General features: G+C 42.9%; 1 protein-coding gene across 2 annotated transcripts in view; it reads right to left on the reverse strand.

Annotated features, from left to right (window-relative positions):
* The window catches only part of RNASEH2B (ribonuclease H2 subunit B), a 49,420-nt gene that overhangs the window by 21,708 nt on the left and 5,385 nt on the right, over positions 1-22,327 (reverse strand). For both annotated transcript variants that reach the window (XM_026653655.2, XM_026653656.2), the window contains exons 2-4: positions 13,915-13,986; positions 11,710-11,817; positions 8,502-8,578 (exon numbers count right to left, since the gene is read on the reverse strand). In XM_026653655.2, coding sequence (XP_026509440.1) covers positions 8,502-8,578; positions 11,710-11,817; positions 13,915-13,986 — 257 coding nt within the window. The remainder of the gene's footprint in view (positions 1-8,501; positions 8,579-11,709; positions 11,818-13,914; positions 13,987-22,327) is intronic.

Here is a 22,327-nt window from a genome sequence, read left to right on the forward strand (position 1 = left end):
GAAGAGTGGCATTTAAATTCTTCCAGTTAGATAAGCTAGTGTCCTTTGGCTCATGGACAAGAGATTACATTAACTAATTAAATGCATTTTTCTATTCTTCCTGATGTATTGTACTTTTAAATTGCACATGAGAATTTGCAGAGCCGTGTGATCAATTCATTTATTATCTGCCTTGGATTACTTAAACATACCTTTGCCCATAATCTGCCATTCCAGGATTTATCTACATTCTAACCCCTGTAACTACTTCAAACAGCCACCTTTTTCCTTTAAGATCAACCTGCCATAGAAATGTTTCCTCCTCCTCCCCACAAACATGTGGGTTCTCCACAAAAGTTGCATCTACCTCTGGCTCAGGACAGGCACTATTCAGTCCTACACAAACAGCAGCTTATCAGTTCAAACTCCAGTATCTCCCAGCTCTACAGGCCTAGACTCAGGTGCTTTATGATGACAGGAAAGAGGAGATTCTGTTTCCAAATGGGAACCAGCATTCACTTCTGGCCCTGCAGGGCTGCAACATAAATTACTTTAAAATGGTAGTATTTTAAAGTTATTTTAGGTCATGTCTGGAGGTTTTTCACATATATTAATTTTAATTTTTCTCCCTCTTTGAGCCCTTGCAGTGTGGTGTGACACTGACAGACTGATCAATTGGTGTATGAGCCATAACTCCTCAACAGAAGGTATTGAAATGATAAACAGGATCACTCCCTGTAGACAGTTATCAAAGCCATATTAAGTAGACTAGAAACTCTATGTTTGCTTATACTGTTTGAAAACCAAGAATAGATTATAATTGTATTTGTGTGTGTTTACCTATATCTTGTTAGAAGTTTAACAATGTGAGCTAATTCACTTGTACATGCTAAAATTCTGTTCCTGTCTTTAATGATTCATTACTGTATTCTATTGATTCAGAGATCAAAAAGGGATTAGATGGGACTTTTAGTGTAATAATATTATTGGTTCATTTTTCTTTGAAACTTGTAAATTCCACATAAGTAAACTACCTGTGAACTGTTTGAATGGTTAATTGCCTTATGCTAATGAATACAACTAGTTACCAGGAAACAGAGATCAGCTTCAAAAACAATATACATTAGCTATTCTCATCCAAGAAAGACCCTGCTGTGACCATGGCTTGTTCAGCTATAAGAAGACTTGGGCCTGATCCCTATCTTATCTCAGTTCTGCTTAAACTTTGACAAGGAAAGTCTAAGCCCACAGGACTGAGGTCTCCAGGTTACTCTGGATCCATCCTGAAATTCTAATGGAAGAATTTGAACAAGCTCTGCACATGGACTGCCTATAGGACTATAACCTATTGAACTGATTCTAGAACAGTGTTTCTCAAACTGGGGTCGCCGCTTGCGTAGGGAAAGCCCCTGGCGGGCCGGGGCGGTTTGTTTACCTGCCCCGTCTGCAGGTCCGGCCGATCGCGGCTCCCACTGGCTGCGGTTCGCTGATCCAGACCAATGGGAGCTGCTGGAAGCAGCGCGGGCCGAGGGACTTACTGGCCGACGCTTCCAGCAGCCCCCATTGGCCTGCAGCGGTGAACTGCGGCCAGTGGGAGCCGCGATCAGCTGGACCTGCGGACGGGGCAGGTAAATAAACCGGCCCGGCTCGCCAGGGGCTCTCTCTACACAAGTGGCGACCCCAGTTTGAGAAACACTGTTCTAGAAGAACTTTTGCAGATCAGCAGCCTCACCATCTCTGCTATGAAACAGACATAAGAACTTTACTCATATCTGTATGTATATTGATCTTTTAACCATAACAATTCTCTTTTCTCTTTTTATTAATAAATCTTAGATTTAGTTAATAAGAATTGGCTGTAAGTGTGGGTGAGATATGAAATATTCATTGACCTGGTGGGCAATGCATCTGCTCTCTTGGGATTGGTAGCACTTTATATATGGTGAATAAGGTTTTTAGTAACCGTCACTATATTAGACTTGGCTGTCTGGGTGGAAGCCAAAGGCTGGATTGCTTAAAGGGGACCGAATTTTGGTTTCTTGGTAACCAGTAAGGTATTATAGAAGTTGTTTGGTTACTGGTTTGGTGAAATCTAGTTATAGAATAAAAAGACAGTTACCTTTTCTGTAACTGGTGTTCTTCAAGATGTGTTGCTCATGTCCATTCCACAATAGGTGTGCGTGCTTGCCACGTGCACCGGTGCTGTAAGTTTTTCCCCTAGCAGTACCCGTAGGGGAGCGCCACTAGCGGCCCCTGGAGTGGCACCACATGGTGCGGTATAAGGGGCGCTGCGTGCTCCCACCACCCTCACTTCCTTCTTGCCAGACAACTCCGACAGTGGGGAAGAAGGGCGGGATATGGAATGGACATGAGCAACAAATCTCAAAGAACACCAGTTATGGAAAAGGTAACTGTCTTTTCTTCTTCGAGTGATTGCTCATGTGCATTCCAAAATAGATGATTCCAAGCTATATCTGTTGGAGGTGGGTAGGAGTTCACAGACACTCGGGACGAAGCACTGTTCTGCCGAACCCGGCGTCCTCCCTAGTCTGGGAGACGATCGCATAATGCGAAGTGAATGTGTGGACCGAAGACCATGTGGCAGCGCTACAAATGTCCTGGATAGGGACGTGAGCCAGAAAGGTGGCCAATGAGGCTTGCGCCCGTGTCGAGTGCGCCCTCACAATCGGTGGTGGGGGAACTCCCGCCAGGTCGTAACAAGTACGGATACACAAAGCGATCCAGTTGGAGAGCCGCTGAGTGAAGATCGGCCGACCTTTCATGCATTTGGCCGTAGCGATGAACAGTTGCAAAGACTTCCTGAACGGTTTTGTTCATTCCCGGTAAAAGACTAGAGCCCCATCTCACATCTAGCATGTGGAGGTGGCACTCCTCACTAGACGTGTGGGGCTTGGAACAGAGCACCGGAAGGAAAATGTCCTGGCTCATATGATAGGCGGAGACCACCTTAGGGAGGAACGAAGGGCGTGGTCGGAGCTGCACCTTATCTTTATGAAATATGTGTACGGGGGTTCAGCGGTCAGGGCCAAGAGCTCCGAGACCCTCCTAGCGGACGTGATTGCCACAAGAAAGGCTACTTTCCATGAGAGATGGGACCAGGAGCGTGTAGCAAGAGGCTCAAATGGAGGCCCTATCAGCCTGGCCAAAACCAAGCTCAGGTCCCACTGAGGGACTGGGGGTCTAACGTAAGGAAAGAGGCGATCCAAGCCCTTAAGGAATCGACGGGTCATGGCGTGAGAAAATACTGTGTGGCCCTGCACTGGCGGGTGGAAGGCCGATATCGCTGCCAGGTGCACTTTGACAGATGAGGGCGCTAGGCCTTGGGCTCTCAGATGAAGGAGGTAATCCAGTATAAGCTGGAGCAGAGCAGCCACTGGTGAGATGCTGCGATCCGCGGCCCACCGGGAGAACCTAGACCATTTTGCCAGGTAGGCCTGACGCATGGAGGGCCTCTTGCTTTCCAGGAGGACTCGCTGGACGCCCTCCGAGCAGGTCCTCTCCCTGTGGCCTAGCCACTGAGCAACCATGCCGTGAGGTGGAGGGCTGCCAGGTTGGGGTGGAGGAGGCGACCTTGGTCCTGAGAGAGAAGGTCTGGGCGGGTTGGCAGTGGCCATGGGGGGCCATGGACAGGCTCGTAAGAGTCCCATACCAGTGCTGCCTGGGCCATGCTAGGGCGATCATGAGGACGCGAGCCCTGTCTGTCTTGACTTTTTCTAGGACCTTGCTGATCAGTGGAATTGGATGAAAAGCATATAGAAACTGACCCGACCAGGACAGAAGGAAGGCGTCGGAAATCGCGCCCTTGCCCAGGCCCCTCTTGGAGCAGAACCGAGGGCACCAGCGGTTCTGCCTGGTTGTGAAGAGATCCACCTGAGGCGTGCCCCACGTTTGTTGGGAGGAGAAGTCCTGGCTCAGGCGATCCGCCCGAGAGTTCCAGATACCCAGTAAATGGTGGGCTTCCAGGCTGATATTGTGGGCTATATAGAAGTCCCATTCCTGGAAGAGGGCTAAGGAGTGAGCCCCACCTTGCCTGTTGATGTAGAACATCGAGGCCGTGTTGTCCGTGAGAACTCTGACTACCCTGCCCGTAAGGCACGAGCAGAAGGCCACGCAGGCCAGACCGAATGCCCTGAGTTCTTTGACGTTTATGTGCAGGGCTAGGTCCTATGTGGACCACAGGCCTTGGGTCTGGAGGTTTTCCACGTGGGCTTCCCACCCCAAGTCTGACGCATCAGACACCAATCCTATAGTTGGGGGGCAGCTCCTGAACAGGACCCCTCGGAGCATGTTCTCTGGGGTGGCCCACCAACGGAGGGAGGCTAGAATGGGTTCGGGCACGGTGAGGACCTTGTCCAGCCTGTCTCTGGACTGGGAGAACGTCGAGGTCAGCCAGAACTGAAGGGGCTGCATCCTGAGTCTGACGTGATGTACCACGTATGTACACACTGACATGTGACCAAGGAGTTGGAGGCACGCCCTGGCAGCTGTCACAGGAAATCTCATGATCACTCAGATGAGCTCCCTCAAGGTTTCGAACCTGTCCGGCAGGAGGGAAGCTCCGGCCGATGCCGCGTCGAGAATCGCGCCAATGAACATCTGCTATTGTGTGGCCAGGGAGGTTGAAGTGTTCTCCTACAGGTTTTTGTATATTGTCATATCCCTGGGGGGAGGGATAGCTCAGTGGTTTGAGCATTGGCCTCCTAAACCCAGGGTTGTGAGTTCAATCCTTGAGGGGGCCACTTAGGGACCTGGGGCAAAATCAGTACTTGGTCCTGCTAGTGAAGGCAGGGGGCTGGACTCGATGACCTTTCAAGGTCCCTTCCAGTTCTAGGATAATAGGATATATATATATATACGTATATTCACTACGCAAGAGGATAAATGGACACAAGTCAGATATCAGGAATGGTAATATACAAAAACCTGTAGGAGAACACTTCAACCTCCCTGGCCACACAATAGCAGATGTAAAGGTAGCCATCTTATAGCAAAAAAACTTCAGGACCAGACTCCAAAGAGAAACTGCTGAGCTCCAGTTTATTTGCAAATTTGACACCATCAGATCAGGATTAAACAAAGACTGTGAATGGCTATCCAACTACAGAAGCAGTTTCTCCGCCCTTGGTGTTCACACCTCAACTGCTAGCAGAGCACCTCACCTTCCCTGATTGAACTAACCTCGTTATCTCCATACTGATTTATACCTGCCTCTGGAAATTTCCATTACTTGCGTCTGATGAAGTGGGCATTCACCCACGAAAGCTTATGCTCCAATACTTCTGTTAGTCTTAAAGGTGCCACAGGACCCTCTGTTGCTTTTTACAGATTCAGACTAACACAGCTACCACTCTATTACTTGCACTTGCTGTGGCACTGTTGGAACAGGCTGCCCCGCCGGACTTGCCCGGTCCACCAACTGTCGGCTCCGAGGGGAGGCCGGGCTGGCATACGAATGGCAGCTATCCCGGGATGGGGACGAGTAACGGTGTCGTGAACTGTGCCAGGCTCGAGACCTTGAGTCTGGTGTAGAGGAGCGGGAGTACCGTCTGTAATGGCTGCTCTGCGAACGGTTCCGTCGGGCAGATCCGTGACGGCCAGTTGCTAGTGATCTACGCCTGAAGCTGCGGGAGGGGTGCTGTGCTGGGGACCTCAACTGGGACGGAGAGCGTGAGCGGCGTCAACATCGGTACCGTGAGGGGCTACAGCGGCTTCTCGGAGTCGGCGTCTGTCCCAGTCCCGGTGGGGCGCGCTCTGATCTTGAGGCCTGCACTTCCTCGATGTGGAGCGGTGCCTGGATTCCCTGCTGCTCAGCACCCAACGAGACAATCTGGTGGGGGTTGATGGGGACCAGCGTGGGCTGCGGGGGGGGGGGGGGGAAGGGGGTATGTGTGTGGTCACTCTGTGGAGAACGGCGTCGGGAACCTTCCCTCGATGATGAGCGGTACCGCCCGGGTGGCGACTGTGGCGGTCCGAGTGCTGGCTTGCCTCTGGACCAGGGAGCCGCTGGGGTCGGTGCAGCTGATACCGGGAGAGACATTATGTCTCAAGCCGCCTGCAGGGCCTCCAGCGTGGAGGGCACCCATATGTGGCCACTAGCGTCCGCGGAGGCCGGCTCAGAGTGGGCTGGGCTACTCCGCTCAACTTGAGTCGGAGGCCGCGAGGTCGAGGGGGATCGAGAGCTGCCCAACGTGGGTCTAGTCTTGCCCCCAGCCTTGCCCCGGTGCCTTGACAGAGAAGATCTCTTCTTCGTCTTCTTAGAGTGTCCTGTGGATGGGGAGCAGTGCTGGCTGGTGGAGGGCACTGCTGGGTCGCTGCGCGCACCGATGCTGCGGTGCTCAGTGCCGACTCGGACTGGCATAGCGGTGTCAGGGCCGACTCCATCAATATGGCTCGGAGCCGTATGTCCCGCTCCTTCTTGGTCCAAGGCTTAAATGATCTGCAAATCTTGCAGCGGTTGCTGAGGTGGATTTCCCCAAGACAGCGTAAACAGCTAGTGTGTGGATCACTTACAGGTATAGGCCGCTTACAAGTGTTGCACGACTTAAAGCCTGGGGCGCGGGGCATGCCCTGACCCCAGTGCACTTTTTTACTCTATCTATATAACTTTTTTTTTTTTTTTTTAAACACACACAGGTACTATCTACAAACTAAACGACAGTCCAAACAGGGAAAGCTACAGCTGAGAGTTGGAGCACAGCAGTTCCAAGGAACCTTCACTGGAGGCAAGAAAGAACTGAGAGTGGGGGAAGCGCGCAGTGCCCCTTATACCGTGCCATGGCGGCACCACTCCAGGGGTCGCTAGGGGCGCTTCCCTATGGGTACTGCTAGGGGAAAAACTTCCGGCACTGGTGCATGTGGCAAGCACACACACCTATTGTGGAATGCACATGAACAATCACTCGAAGAAGAACCACCAGTTTTGGGGATTGTCTGCCCTATTCTTTGCAGTTTGCCCTGAATAAGCATTCTCAGTGTAGCCTCTCCAGGCACCACAGTCACAGGGACTCATAGGCCTCAATCTCTAGGAACAAAGAATGTAGGCCATCCTTATAGAATGGGGGGATCTATCCAGGGAAGCAGTGACACTGAAAAAGATTTGAGAGTCATGCTGGAAAATCAGCTGATTGTGAGCTCCCAGTACAACCCTGTGGCAAAAAGGGCTAATGCAATCCTTGGATGCATAAACAGGGGAATCTTGAGTGTAGAGAGGCTATTTTACCTATGTATTTGGCACTGTTGTGACTGCTGCCGGAATACTATATCCCGTTCTGGTGCCATCAATTCAAGCGGGATGTTGATAAACTGGAGAAGGTTCAGAAAAGAGACACAGGAATAATTAGAGGATTATAAAACATGCCTTACAGAGATAGAGTCAAGGATGTCAATCTATTTATCTTAACGAAGTGAAGGTTAAGGGGTGACTTGATTAAGTCTATAAGTACCTACACAGGAACAAATATTTGATAATGATCTCTTCAATCTAGCAGAGAAAGGTGTAACAACTCAGTGGCTGGAAGTTGAAGCTAGACAAATTCAGACTGGAAATAAGGTTTACATTTTTAACAGTGACAGTAGTTAACCATTGGAACAATTTACGAAAGGTCACGATGGAGTCTCCATCACTGACAATTTTTAAATCAAGAATGGATATTTTCTAAAAGATATGCTCTAGACATTTTTTCAGGGATGTTCTATGGCCCATGTTATACAAGAGGTGGACTAGTCGATCACAATGGTTCCTTCTGACCTTGGAATCTATGAATTCCACAAAGTCCTAAGCAACCTGGCCCCAATCCAGCAAAGTACTTAAGCAGGGGTTTAAGTGCTTTGTTCGACTGGCGCCAAAAAAATGTAACTCAAATGTTAGGGGGAAATCTTGTGCTGAGCAGTCACAAAACGGATTTTTCCAATGCTTATAATTCAGCTTGTTTTGTTAATTTTTATATTTAGTTAGGCAAACTGGCTTAGAGGTAAGTCCTCAGTAAGGACTACACACGTGGAAATTTCAACTTGTAAAGGTCAACCATTTTTAAACTCATCAATGTGCAAAGCAGCATCTTCACATTTTTCTAGAGTGGTAAAAGTATTTTTGTTTCCCTCACCTTCCATAATTAAAAATGGATGAATGAATTCATCTCAAACTTTCCAAAATATTCACCTTTGGAATGAGACCAAAAATGAAACATTTCAGATGAAATTGAAAATTTTTCAGATAATTATGAGCAGAGAGAGAAATATAAGGCTTATGATCAAAATCAAAATGTAACCTTAACTATAACATCCTTTACTGACAATCCACTACATCTTTGATTACCAAACAACAGTGGCAAAAATGACAACAACCTGTCTGGGACATGTATTTGTGCTCCAGTGAAATATAATTTAACATTCATTTAGCGTGGGAGTCCCACTTTAAAGAATTAAAATAACTTTTAGAGAAAATAAAGTAATAAATAGCTGTTTCCCCTAAAATTTCTAATGCCAGAATCAAGGACACTTACCTCTTTCTCTGCCTTTATGAGGTAGAAAAGCACCAGAAATAAAGGATCCACTGGTGTTGCAAACAATAGGCGTCCATCTATGGACAGAAAGATGAAAGAACATTTTATTCTCAGAAACATAACATAAGCAGCTTGATTATTTCCTTTTAATTTTACTGATGGGGCTGCAGCATTTTCATGGAGCAGTTAAGTAAATTCTGTTATTTTGTTTTATAAATGCCTTAATATAAAAGGGCTCAATTCTCAATTGTGCCTAAGCCACGTTCAAATACAGCGGGACAGGTGTCTTGATAGGAAGCTGACTGTAGCTCAATGATTCTGCTCTCCCCCTAGTCCTGGCATAAGTTAAAGCTGCAGGAGTCTAGCTTCAATGAATGCTACAGGAGAAATCCTTTCCATCAGCAGAGAATCAGGCATAATGAGGCCTCGCTCTGCTGTGGCCCCTTCCCCACTTACATCAGGCACAAGCTCTGCAGTAGGAAGCAGAAGATGAGTTGTAGCTGAAATCTGCATGCTTTACAAAGGCCAGAGATTCCCTCTGCATGCGGGAATTCTCTGTTGGTTTCTTATGTGACACAAAGTGAACTTAGTAGACCAGAGAATATGGTCCAGTGCGTATGTTTAATAATATATACCAATTGCAGGATGGGGCCTTCGTTTAACAGAGCCTTCAATATAGATAATTGGAAACAACAATGTAACATGAAAGCAATTCATTAGATAAGATCTAATAATTGATAACCATTTGACATTAGAAAACCAAAAATGAGTGCAGATATTTGGACTTGACAGCTAGAGAGAGGTTTTTGTTTTAATTCACTAATAGGGAATGAAATTTTAACATACTTTTCCCATTTTGTATTTCCTAAATCTTGCCAAACCAAGATCAGGTTATTGGTGAATCATTTGGCTTACAACTAATAATTCATTTTTCATATTTCAAAAAGTGTTGATTTTCCAACGGAAGACCTAACAACAGAACCAACAGGCCCAATGGTAAATTATAATTTGTGATGTCTTTAATTAATTTGCATATTTATTTCCAAATCTTCTCCATTTTAGAGTAAGATCGCTAAATAAGTATGAAACCCCATTCCCCAAGTTCTGTCTTACAGTCATCTATTCCTTGTCATTGGTACCTTTTAATCTGATGGCTGGAAGGTACCATCATAGCACTGAGAAAGCAATTTTTTTTTTTTAAAAGAAGCTTTTTTGTATTTTGGGGACATAGAATACTAAATGTATTTCTATTTCTCTACACACTCATTTGTTCCCGTAAAAACAACATTTCCAGTAGCAATGAGTCTAGTAATGCATTACTGTCACTTGAAAAATATGAGAAAAATCCAAACAATGAGATCATCGTTAAATATTGAAAAATAAATTAGAAAAAGGCAGAAAGAAAGACAGGCCTTTGGAAGGCAACAGGGAACTCAGGATATGTCTACACTACAAGTGCTACAATGGCAGAGCTGCAGTGGTGTACTCAATCCACCCCCTTGAGAGCCAGTAGCTAGTTTGACAGAATTCTTCCGTCAACCTATCAGTGTCTAAACCGAGGCTTTGGTAGGCTACTTTTTCACACTCCTGAGTAACGTAGCTAAGTCAATCTATGTTTTAGGTGTAGATCAGGTCTGTTTCTGGAACAGCTGAAGATGGAGCATGCTGTGAAGGTGACATGCTGGCTATCAAAGGGAGGTAATGTTACGCTTTTCAAACAGCAGCTTCTGTAGTCTAGATCATTAAGAGCCACAACAAATATGTTACTGCTTGAGAGGCAGTTCAACCCATCTTCCAGGTAGTGCATTTGCATCAGCAGTGGGATATAAAGAAAAAACAGGCCAACAAGAGAAGATAACATGAATTACAGGGAATTGGAGCAAGCTCCTCTTTCAGGTGATGCAGGAAATCAAGAATGAGAGATTCCATGACACAAGTATCGATATGTCAGACAAATGGGAGAAAAGACAGGGAAACTCCACTCAGGAACCTGAAAGGCTCACTAACAAAGCTAGGTTGAACACGGACCCATTTTACAGGAAGTGCAAAACTAATGAATTTCAGACTTATACATAGCTAGAATACTCAAACAAAAACAAAAAGCTGGAGAATTATCATCAGAAGAACAACTTTTTCAGAGGTTCAGGAGTTAATTTTATACATGCCACTGCAGCACTCAAAGAAATTAGGAACACCTTTCCAGGCTTCTAAACAAAATGCAGGTGAAGATTCCTGAGGACAGCTATTTCTCAGGGGCCAAGGCAGAAGGTGGGAGGAGAAGGGGACATAGAAAATTCAACATAATCAGCAGCATGAAGCATGCACACTCCCGTGGCTCAACGCCCATCCACAGCAAGTCAAAGCTTACAGCAGCATTACTTGCAATCTGGTTATTCCTATATGCACCTGTGCAAAGGAAATTTAGAATTAAACACACACTTAGGGATAATGCAATTAAAGAAGATATACAGTTTTTAGAAAATTGTGTGTTCCCTGTCATTAAATTATACTTTTTCTAGAAAAAAAATATCAAATAAAATAGGATGCAGTAATTGACTGGGCAAGAAACTTTTCTCTAGTGACATCCTCATTGATAAAAACATTGTTAGATCCTTGGTGAGAAGGTACAGAAAGCTGTCTGCCTTCTATTTAAAAAGATAGACTAGGATGAGGAGAGGGCTGTGAATAAATAGGGGAACTTGCTCCAGGTTATGAAATTCCTAAATACCAGCCTCAGAAAAAGAGCCATCGGCTTGAGATCCCAAAGCTTTTCTGGGAACCAGAATGGTAGGTGAAAGGAAGAGGGACCAAATGTTTCAATGCCTGAAACTATATTTCATTGCTAAAATAAGTGGGTCCATTTATGCTTTTTTCCATCAAATTAAAATATACATACGTTCCCTGAGGACTTGTCAGGTTGATTGACAAGGAAAGCTAAATATTTTGTGGCACTTGAGTTTACTACAATTTGATTTTTTTCAAGACACATGAACATCTGTCTAATTGAGGCTGCCAAAGGCAGTCTTCTAAGAGACCACAAAGCCCCACCCCTGGCTAAAGCCAGATGGCATGTGAGTGCCTCAGAAGGTGGAGATAGTGTGTGACTGGACTCTGCAATTAGGAGACACAACAGTAAATTTATGGGGGGAAAATGTATGAATATTAGTTACATTTAGGGGTAAGGGAGAGGAAACACTATGTTACTCACCATGTTGAACAGTCTGACCTATAAACCAAGAACGATATTCTTCATGAAAAGCTTTTACTTCAAACAGCTGCTGTGCACTGCTATTGAATAAGTAGAGGGCAGCTTCCCCTGTTAAAAGAAATCTGGTTTGTATTTGCAAGCTTTCATGAAAATCAAAAGACCATCCAATATGTCTGAAGAATGTGCCTATTATATACATAAACATACATACATTCTACATACACTGTAACTACAAAGAAAGCTTAGACAAAGAAAACTATTATATACAGATGTTCGTTTACCAGCTCTATAATCCCTACTCAATTTTGCATCAATAAATAAGAAGTGTGAATAGTTCATCTTACAGTGCAAAGCCTTTGATTCAAACCCAAATCAGATCACACAAGAAATTAGCTTTTGTCTGTATGGGAGGGGGTGGTGATAGCGAGAATTTTGCTCTTCTTTCTTTGTGGCTGTCTCTGAGTTATCTGACTCAGGGATAGGGAATGAGAGTCCCGACTCTTTTAAGTGCCATTTTGTTGTATGTCATTTATTTTTGTGTGTTGGTACAGATGTAGGGAGAGTATGGGTTAAATGAATTAGGTGAATGAAGGAGCTGAACTAGTGGGTTTCATTAGAAACTTGAAATCTTGGAGATGACAGAAATGCTTTGTTTTAGGCCCCTTCGCAAAATCCCCCTGCTTCTCACTGGTTCACATGGACAAAGTGGAATAGATCATTTTTATGCCCCCCCATATTAGTTTTGATTACGAAATGCCAAATATATTGTGAACAAGGCTGACAATCTCCATTACTATAATGGAAAGCCACCAAGACTTTGCTTTGGAAGTTGTATGATTTTGCAGACTTGGTTAGTTCTGGCTGAGCACTCAAGAGCACACCAACATTGCATGGGTGCTTATACAATATTTGGAGACAACAATTTAGTTATTAAAACACAAATATTCTAAAAAGATGCTAAAAGGGTGTTTTCTTCTCTTCCTATTTCAGACTCTGCACTCATACATAAGGTTACATAACCAAAAGTTTGCGCATTACAGATCTTTAAATAGGCTTCCTGTAATTCTATAGTAAGTTACCCAGCTTCGGTGTCAACAACTACACCGAAAGCTTTTTCTCTAAAAGCCTTACCCACACACTTTTCAGTCTACAAGTTAAATAGATCACTTCCTTCCCTGGTAAAATATAAATTCTTATCCACCTTTTTTCAATTCTGGTGACAAATTGCAAAGCCAATTCAGTACAGCAGATGGAAGTTGTGCATTGCGTTATATTTTGAAGCTAAATTCTGAATATTTTTAAACAGAATTAATAAACTCTCTTTCCATTCTGCATCTCTTATCTTTCACTAATCTCTTCCTTTAGGCACAAAGCAGAAACTAGCTGATTATCTGCACCTGTAATTAAGTTTCTCTGATGTGTTTTAATGCCATAAACATGAGTGGTGACATTTTAAAAAACCCAGTGATCCTACCGAAAGCAAATGAATTTATGAAGGGAGCGAAGAAACAACCTGAACCAGATTTTTTCAAACTACTTTAAATGTGAAGATTTTCTGTTTAAATAAACTAAACAGGGTTTAATACTGTATACTTTAATGAAAATAAAGTCTTAGACAAAGGCAGCTTTAAGATACTCTAGCTATACAACCAAAGAAGAAAATGATTGTTTTGGAGATTGGAGGGAGGTTCATTAAATTTTCTACATTATTTGTTTTTCCAATATGTTTCTAATTAAAGGTAAATCATCATCTACTGACAAGAAAAGAGATACCACACTTTGGACTAAGTAAAAAGAAAATTGTAGTTAAAAATGAAAAGGCTCAAAAGTTTGGCAAGTGTAATGAAAGCCTCTTCTAACTGAATGTTTATTTTATAGCATAAGGTGACTAGCGGAAGAATCTAAATTTGGATTTATAAGAAAGGCCTGTGGATCCCCAAAAAACTAATGCATTTAAAAGATACATTTGAAATATACCACTTTTTTGTGCTGCCAATATTTCTGATGAACAGTTCCACCAATTAAAATGATAAAATACATCCTAAATGTTTGAACTGAATTAACTACATGGCATCCTCAGCAAAATCTCTGGCACATGAGATTAACACTATCATCATTTCAGTTTGCAAAATATTAATCCTCTGGTAGAGATAAGGAAAGAATTAACCATAATATTAACAATGTCCTTAACTGTTGCAAACTTGCCTGTACTTGGATTACGCAGTCTTGTAAATAAAGGTCCACCATCAGGTTTCATAGGAAGATCAGTAACAGGCTCTGAAAAGAATTATAAAATTATAAATTGAGAGATCTTTCCCACCCCATCATACTTCACCAACATACCTGTCTGTATTAATTGGATTTACCTTTCAGATACTAGTAATTTCCCCCTGAAAGCCACACAGTATGTCCATTACATCAGAACACAAGAATGGCCATCCTGGACAAGAACAATGGCCACCTAGCCCAGTATCCTGTTTTATGACAGTGGCAAGTGCCAGTGCTTCAGAGAAAATGGACAGAACAGGGCAATTTCCAATCATCCATCCCCCCTGTCATCCACTCCCAGCTTTTGGAAATTGGAGGTTTAGGGACACCCAGAGCGTGGGGTTGCATCCCTAATATATCTTATATATGCTAATATATCCAAATATATTTCTAATATATCTTTTTTGAGATGGGGTGACCAAAACTGTACGTAGTACTGAAGGTGTGGGTGTTCATGGATTTATACAGTGGCGTTATGATATTTTCAGTTTTGTTTTCTATCCCTTTCCTAATGGTTCCTAACATTATGTTAGCTTTTTGTTTTTGTTTTTTTTGGACTGCTGCTGCATACTCAGTGGATGTTTTCAGAGAACTAGCCATAGTGCCACCACAATCTCTTTCTTATGCGGTAACAACTCATTTAGACATCATTGTTTTGTATGTATAGTTGGAATTATGTTTTCAAAAATGCAGTACTTTGCCCTCATCAACACCGAATTTCATTTGCCATTTTGTCACAGTCACACAGTTCTGTGAGATCCCTTTGTAACTCTTCACAGTCAGATTTGGACTTAACGATCTTAAGTAATTTTGTATCATCGGCAAATTTTGCCACCTCACCATTTACCCCCTTTCCCAGATCATTTATAAGTATGTTGAACAGTACTGGTCTCAGCACAGATCCTTTGGGGACCCTCCTATTTACCTCTCTCCATTTATTCCTACCCTTTGAGTATGCCTACACTACCATTAAAAACCCACAGCTGGCCTGTACCAGCTGACTCAGGCTCACGGGGCTTGGATTAAAGGGCTGTTTAATTGTGGTGTAGAGATTCAGGCCTGAGCCTGAACATCTACACCACAATTAAACAGCCCCTTAGTCTGAGTCCTGGGAGCCTGAGTCAGCTGGCACGGACCAGCCATGAGTGTCTAACTGCACTGTAGAGATACCCCTTGATTCCTAGCTATCAACCAGTTACTGATCCATGAGAGGACCTTCCCTCTTATCCCATGACTGCATACTCTGCTTAAGAGCCTTTGGTGAGGGACCCTGTCAAAGGCTTTCTGAAAGTCTAAGTACACTATATCCAGCACCCTTGTCCATATTTGTTGACACTTTCAAAGAATTCTATTAGATTGGGGAGGCAGCATTTGCCTTTATAAAAGCCAAAGCATTGTATTCATCTATGTACTTGATAATTTTTTTCTGACCTACAGATTCAACCAATTTCCTGGTACTCAAGTTAGTCTTACTGGCCTGTAATTGCCAGGATCACCTCTGGGGACTTTGTTAAAAATTGGTGTTCCATTAGCTACCCTCCAGTTATGATACAGAGGCTGATTTAAGTTATAGGTATCTTATCACAGGTAGTAGTTCTGCAATTTCATATCTGAGTTTCTTCAGAACTCTTGGGTGAATACCAACTAGTCCTGTTTAATTTATCCATTTATTCCAAAACCTCCTCTATTGACTTCTCAAGCTGTGAAAGTTCCTCAGATTTGTCACCTAAAATAATAGCTTAGGTGCAAGGATGTCCCTCACATCCAATACAGTGAAGACCAATACAAAGAATTCATTTAGCTTCTCCGTAACAGCCTTGTCTTCCTACAGTGCTCCTTTAGCACCTTGATCGTCCAGTGCCCCAATGACTGTTTGGTAGGCTTCTTGCTTTCAATGTACTTAAAAAAATATTGGTTGTTAGTTTTTGTGTCTTTTTCTAGTTGCTCTTCAGATTCTTTCTTGACCTGCCCTAGTTTACACTTGACTTGCCAGAGTTTATGCTCCTTTCTATTTTCCTCACCCGACTTCCAATTTTTGAAGGATGCCTTTTTGCCTTTAACCACCTCTTTTACTCTGCTGTTAAACCATTGTGGCATTTTTTGGGTCTCTTACTGTCTTTTATATTATAGTCACTATTACTGAGCAATTCAGTTATATTCACCTGTTGGACCAGATCCTGTGTATCACTTAGGACTAAAACAAGAATTGGCTCTCCCTTTGTGGATTCCAGGACAAGCTGTTCCAACAAGCAGTTATTTATGATGTCTAGAAATTTTATCTGTGTCCCTTCCTGAGGTGACATATACCCAGTCAATATGAGGATAGTTGAAATCCCCCATCATTAATTTATTTTCTGTCTTTGTAGCCCGTCTAATCTCCCTGAGGATTTCACAATCACTATCCCATCCTGGTCAGGGAGCCGGTAGTATATTCCTACTACTTACTATACTCTTATTGTTCAAGCATTGAATTTCTATCCATAGAGATTCTGTGGTACACTTTGATCCATTTAAGCTGTTTACTTTAACTGACTCTAGGCTTTCTTTCACATACAATGCCATGTCCCCACCAGCATGACCTACTCTGTCATTTCTTACATTGACTAGAAGTAATTTTCATTAGAAATCAGTTATGCTTGAAAATCAGGTTGGCATGCAGATGGGGAGAACGTTGCAAGGGTGCTGTCTTGCAGAAATGGATACCAAACCAACTTGGTCTTGAACATTAAGAAACCCCTATTTATGTGGAACACATTCTTTAGTATTCTCTCCTGTATAAGAAATCAGGGTAAGAAAGCATTACTTTTGTGGAAAGGGCATCAGATATAAGAGAAAAAGACCACATTTTACAAACCTTGTGAATGGCATAGAGATCTTTACTTACAAAGGTAACTGGATTGCCTTTTTTTGAGGTTTTCAGTCCCACACTCAGTGAAAAAGATAATGTTGTTGCTAACTTAATGAGCTTTCTTAAAAAGAAATATCAAAGCAGCTTTGTTGTTTCCAGGAAAACTAAGAATTAAAATATGTCTTTTGTCTTAAGGTCTAAGACCCATAATTGGTTAAAAAAATTGGAGAATAAAAGTAAAGGCCAAACCAAAGATGCAGCAAGAGGTCTCTTGTTAAATCCTAAAGGAAGATGGTGGATTATTTGCCACAATATACAAGAATAGATTTTATAAACTCTGCCCCAAGGAGTTTCTTTTATACGTGCAAAAAACAAGTTAGCGAGAGTGTGCAGGGTCTTTTGATTAGAAATTATGCCTTTCAATTAATTATACTGCACCTAGACACTGTACCAAGATAGAGGCAGATAGACAAAACCACTCACCCAGTAAAGGTGGGTGTATTAGCAATAGATAAACTAGACAATTGTTCATCTAGCACAGCATTTAAGAATATGCCATTACAGATTTACACAAATACATAGTGCCTTTATAACCCTAACAAATGAGGTAATTAAGAGGTAAACACAATGTCTTTATGGGGCTGTTTAAATAAATGTCAAAACTGGTTTTATGCAGTATTATTGTAGCTGTGTTAGTCCCAGGATATTAGAGAGACAAGGTGGATGAGGTCATATCACTTATTGCAGTGGCTCTCAACCTTTCCAGACTACTGTACCCCTTTCAGGAGTCTGATTTGTCTTGCGTACCCCCAAGTTTCACCTCTCTTAAAAACTACTTGCTTACAAAATCAGACATAAATACAAGTGTCACAGCACACTGTTACTGAAAAATTGCTTACTTTCTCATTTTTACCATATAATTATAAATCAACTGGAATATAAATATTGTACTTACATTTCAGTGTATAGTATATAGAGCAGTATAAACAAGTCATTGTCTGTATGAAATTTTAGTTGGTACTGACTTCGCAAGTGCTTTTTATGTAGCCTGTTGTAAAACAAGACAAATATCTAGATAAGCTGATGTACCCCCTGGAAGACCTCTGTGTACCCCCAGGGATACACATACCCTAGGTTGAGAACCACTGTCTTATTGGACCAACTTCTACTGGTGAGAGAGACAAGCTTTTGAGCTTTTTTTTTATTGGTTCAATAAAAGAATATTACCTCATCCACCTTGTCTCTCTAAAATTGGTTTTGGTATATATCATTTAAGATATAGTCTACAGTAATCTATGCAGTATTCATCAAGTAACACCAAACAGTTTTAAAAAAATACTTTGAGATGGACATGTCATTTTCACTGAAGTCTGCAAAGTGAATTTCACAACTTACTCTATCCTGAAGCTGATTTAAGAGAGGCTATAAAAGCTTTGAAAATGTGCAGCACAGCAGGTATGCTAACGGGTAATCCCAGCATCCTTATTTTCTATCCTCATGCATTCCCTCACATGAAAGCCTCTCCCACTTTAACACAGGCCAAGTCTAAAATAATACCAGAACAAACCATTAAAGCTTTTTAAAAGTATCCAGACTTCTTTCACATTTAACGAAAACACTCAGGTCATCTGATGACTTTCACTTGCCCGACTCATTCCTAAAATCTTGGGGGAAACCTTATCACATTTTCTGGAGGTCAGACATACAACCAAATTCCATATATACAATGGTTATTGTTACACGAATAAATTGGAAAGGAACATAAAACCCCACCAAGCTACATGAAGCAATTATGGATGGCCCCAAAATCTATTTTTATAAGCAAATTTTAAAAATGAATACTCTGTTTAACAGTCTGGTATCAAAGGATATGGAATTCTCGGCAAAAAGATGCCATTAAAGTTGGCATTAAAAGAATATTGAGGGCTTTTCTTGAAAAAGAAAGGCTCATTAAAAAGTCTCGAAATACAAAGTTAAGATTTCATTTAAAAACAGATATTAAAACATATGAATTTATCTAGTTTAAAGTCATCTACATAAATTGTATTTTCTTCCATTCCCTGCAGTACTGCAGGCCCACGTAGCCTTTGCACATTGTTTATAACATGGGAACATTTTGATGAAGTCCTTTTGATAGATATTTTAATAAAGGCTTTAAATAAAGATAGAGTGACGGAGATACTAATACTGCAGATATTTTAGATCTAATAATCTCACTTCATTTGTGTACCTCATGGAGTGAAGGAACTCTGAAGTATATGGCTTTAATTCAGTACCAATGACTCTATGGTACATAAGTGTGATGCCCTACCACTCTGTACCCGGGCTTATAAGTAATACAGACCTTTTTGAAGGGCTGAATAAGATTACATATTACTTATGACACTTTACATCATCCAAGGGTTTTACAAAGTTTAATTAATAATCCATATGAAGTATGCATTAGTTCCAATCAACAAAGGAATAAACTCAGCTACACAGAGGATAAGTGACTTGGTAGAGGTCAGAAAGTCAGTCAAGTATCAGAGACAGGACTATAAACTTGATTTCTTGACTCCCAGTCCCATATTGCATCTTCACAAAAACCCTCAACTACTTCAGCAAACAGGCACTTTTGCACAGACTCACATTCTGCAGGAGCATCCATTGCATCTTCTTTGAAAATTTTGCCTTTGCATTCGATTTCTCAACTATGTTTAAACATCAGAAAGTGTTGGAGAGCTTACACTTCTGGCTTTTTTCAAAACAAATCTATAATACTATCTTAAAAAATTGAGTGAGGACTTCGCCAATGCTTACTGTCAATGCCCTAATGGTTATCAGTCTGGCAATCACTGATACACTGTTTGGTGCTCTTCAGCAAAGGGTTAAATTCAGAAGCAATGTTTAAGGTGGTACAAGGTGGACTCCTCAAACTTACACCACCTTGTGCATCACCTGTGAATTGTAAGGTGCAGTCATGGGATAAACACGAGTTATCTTGAGTGAAACTTCAGACAGAAACAACTACCAGATGGTTTGGTTAGTCTTTTGCCCCTATTCCTAAGTGGAATGACTGATTTTGCATATCAGGACCACTATAGCCCTCCTCTGGCTTCACCCTGTTCAGACATAATTAACCTCTTTTAGAGCAACTCACAAGGAGCAAGTCTAAAACTTGTCTACAGAGAAATAGCACTAATTCAGCAATTGGTGTAGCTGTACCCATGCTGAACCCTAGGTGTACATAAGGGCATGCCAGGGTTTGCACCCACTGAAGTACGGGTAAACCCTCATTAGCCCAAGCAAGGTTAAATCCCAACTAGCTTAACTGAAGCAAACCCCAGCTTATCCTTGTCTACACTTAAGGGTCAACATTGGTGCAGGTACACCAACCGCTGAATCAGCACTATTCCTGAGCGTAGACAATGCCTTGCTCACTCAGGAGCCAGAATATAGGAAACAAAAGTAGGGGAGAGTCTCACATCTCTTTTTGGTTACTTTACTTGCGACACTCCTCTCTTCTGGCCCCACAGCTTATGAGTTACATCAAAGTAGTCTTCCTTATACTTAGTGGGCCATACTCAGAGATGACATATTAGAATGGGTGCAAATTACCTGTTGGTAAAAGGTCTTAAGTGTAAGGGAATCTAAGCTGGTGTAATGTACACACTGGGGGAAGCAGAGGTAAATTATGCCAACAAAGCCTCTCTCTAAACTCTCTACTGAATGGCCTGGACACTCAATCCACTCACTTTTTAAGGTGACTTTAATATTAATATATATTCTGCAGTGTTTTTATGTAATATGTACAAAGTTCTATTTGATTTTTTTTAAACCTACTTGTTCAGGGAATGTTATTGAAGAGACAGATAAATATAAAAGGCCAAATGTCTCTCTGAATTTCAAATTCTAAGCAATTCCTGGATCCTGTTTTATAACAGTCTACTACTGTGTTTTGCTCTATGGGTGATGAACAAATTGGGTTAAACATCTTTTATTTTAGGTTAAACAGAAATGAACAAAAACAAATGTTTTAAAAGGTAGGGTCTTAACATGCTGCTCCTGGGGGAATTCTGTGTCACTGCACAATGCAGAATTTTGCAGAAATGAACGCTGTCTGCACAGAATTTCCTTTCCCCCACAGAAATGGGCTGCAGTGCTGCTAGCTTCCACTAGGAACCACTGGACTGGCAGAGCTTGCACATAGAAGACACTTCTGGGGGGAGGGAGAGGGAACTAGAGGGTTCCTGGAAGCTGCAGTTCCCAGCATTCCCTGAGGGAAAGAGGGCAGCACGCAGGAAACTCTGCGCAAGCCTGGGACAGAGCATCAGGCTGTTTCTCCCTCTGGATCCCTGGGCTCTGTGGGGGAAGGGTGTCTGGGCATGGCGGGGCCCCCCAGCTGAACTCGGGGAGGGGAGATGGGTATCTGGGCCAGGGGGAGAGATGGAGTGCAGGATCTGGGCTGGGGGGGGCTTTGCAGCTGGCAGGGCCGGCTCCAGGGTTTTTGCCGCCCCAAGCAGCCACCCCCCACCTTGCAAAACAAAAAACAAACAAAAAAGCCGCGATCGGTGGCACTTCGGTAGGAGGTCCTTCGCTCCGAGTGGGAACGAGGGACCCACTGCTGAATTGCCGGACGTGCCGCCCCTCTCTGGTGTGGCCGCCTCAAGCACCTGCTTGGTAAGCTGGTGCCTGGAGCCGGCCCTGGCAGCTGGGCTCTGGGGAGGAGGGGGTTTGGGTGTATTGGCTGGGGGGGGGGCCCAAAGGTGGGCTGTGGGGTGAGGGGTTGTGGGTGTCTGGCCCCCCAGCTGGGATCTGGAGGGGGAGGTAAAAGGGACAGAGCATAGGGGTTTCTTTAACTCTCTACTCCCGGGGGAATTTTTGTGTGTCTGTATTGTTACAGACATACTTGCTGACAGGTATTTTGAAATAAATTACCAAAGTAATTGGAACTGGAGTGATTATGTAGTGTTATTTTGACAAATAAAATTTGCAGAATTTTTAAATTTTTGGAACAGAATGCTCCTAGGAGTAATGACATGTAATAGAATAAATATAATTTGTCTATGTAAGTTGTTAAAATACATTACATTTTACATACTACGTCTCCTAGAGCTTATTTTAATATGACTACTTTTCCAATATGACCCAGAGTTTTCAAGCTGGTCACTCCCTCTCTTATTCCTTGGGCTCATGTGAAAGCCCCACATATTCAGTTATGCTTGCTGATGCCCTATGGCAGGGGTGACCAACCTGTGGCTCCAGGGACACATGAAGCTCTTCAGAAGTTAATATGCGGCTCCTTGTATAGGCACCGACTTTGGGGCTGGAGCTACAGGCGCCAACTTTCCAATGTGCCAGGGGGTGCTCACTGCTCAACCCCTGGCTCTGCCACAGACCCTGCCCCCACTCCACCTCCTCCCCTGAGCCTGCAGTGCTCTCGCTCCTCCCCTCCCTCCCCCTCGCCCCGCCCCGCCCCGAGCCTCTTGCATGCCATGAAACAGATGATTGGGAGGTGCTGGG

This window comes from Terrapene carolina, unplaced genomic scaffold, assembly GCF_002925995.2.
Source record: "Terrapene carolina triunguis isolate 2854851 unplaced genomic scaffold, T_m_triunguis-2.0 Scaffold142, whole genome shotgun sequence".
Classification (NCBI taxonomy): Eukaryota; Metazoa; Chordata; order Testudines; family Emydidae; genus Terrapene; species Terrapene triunguis.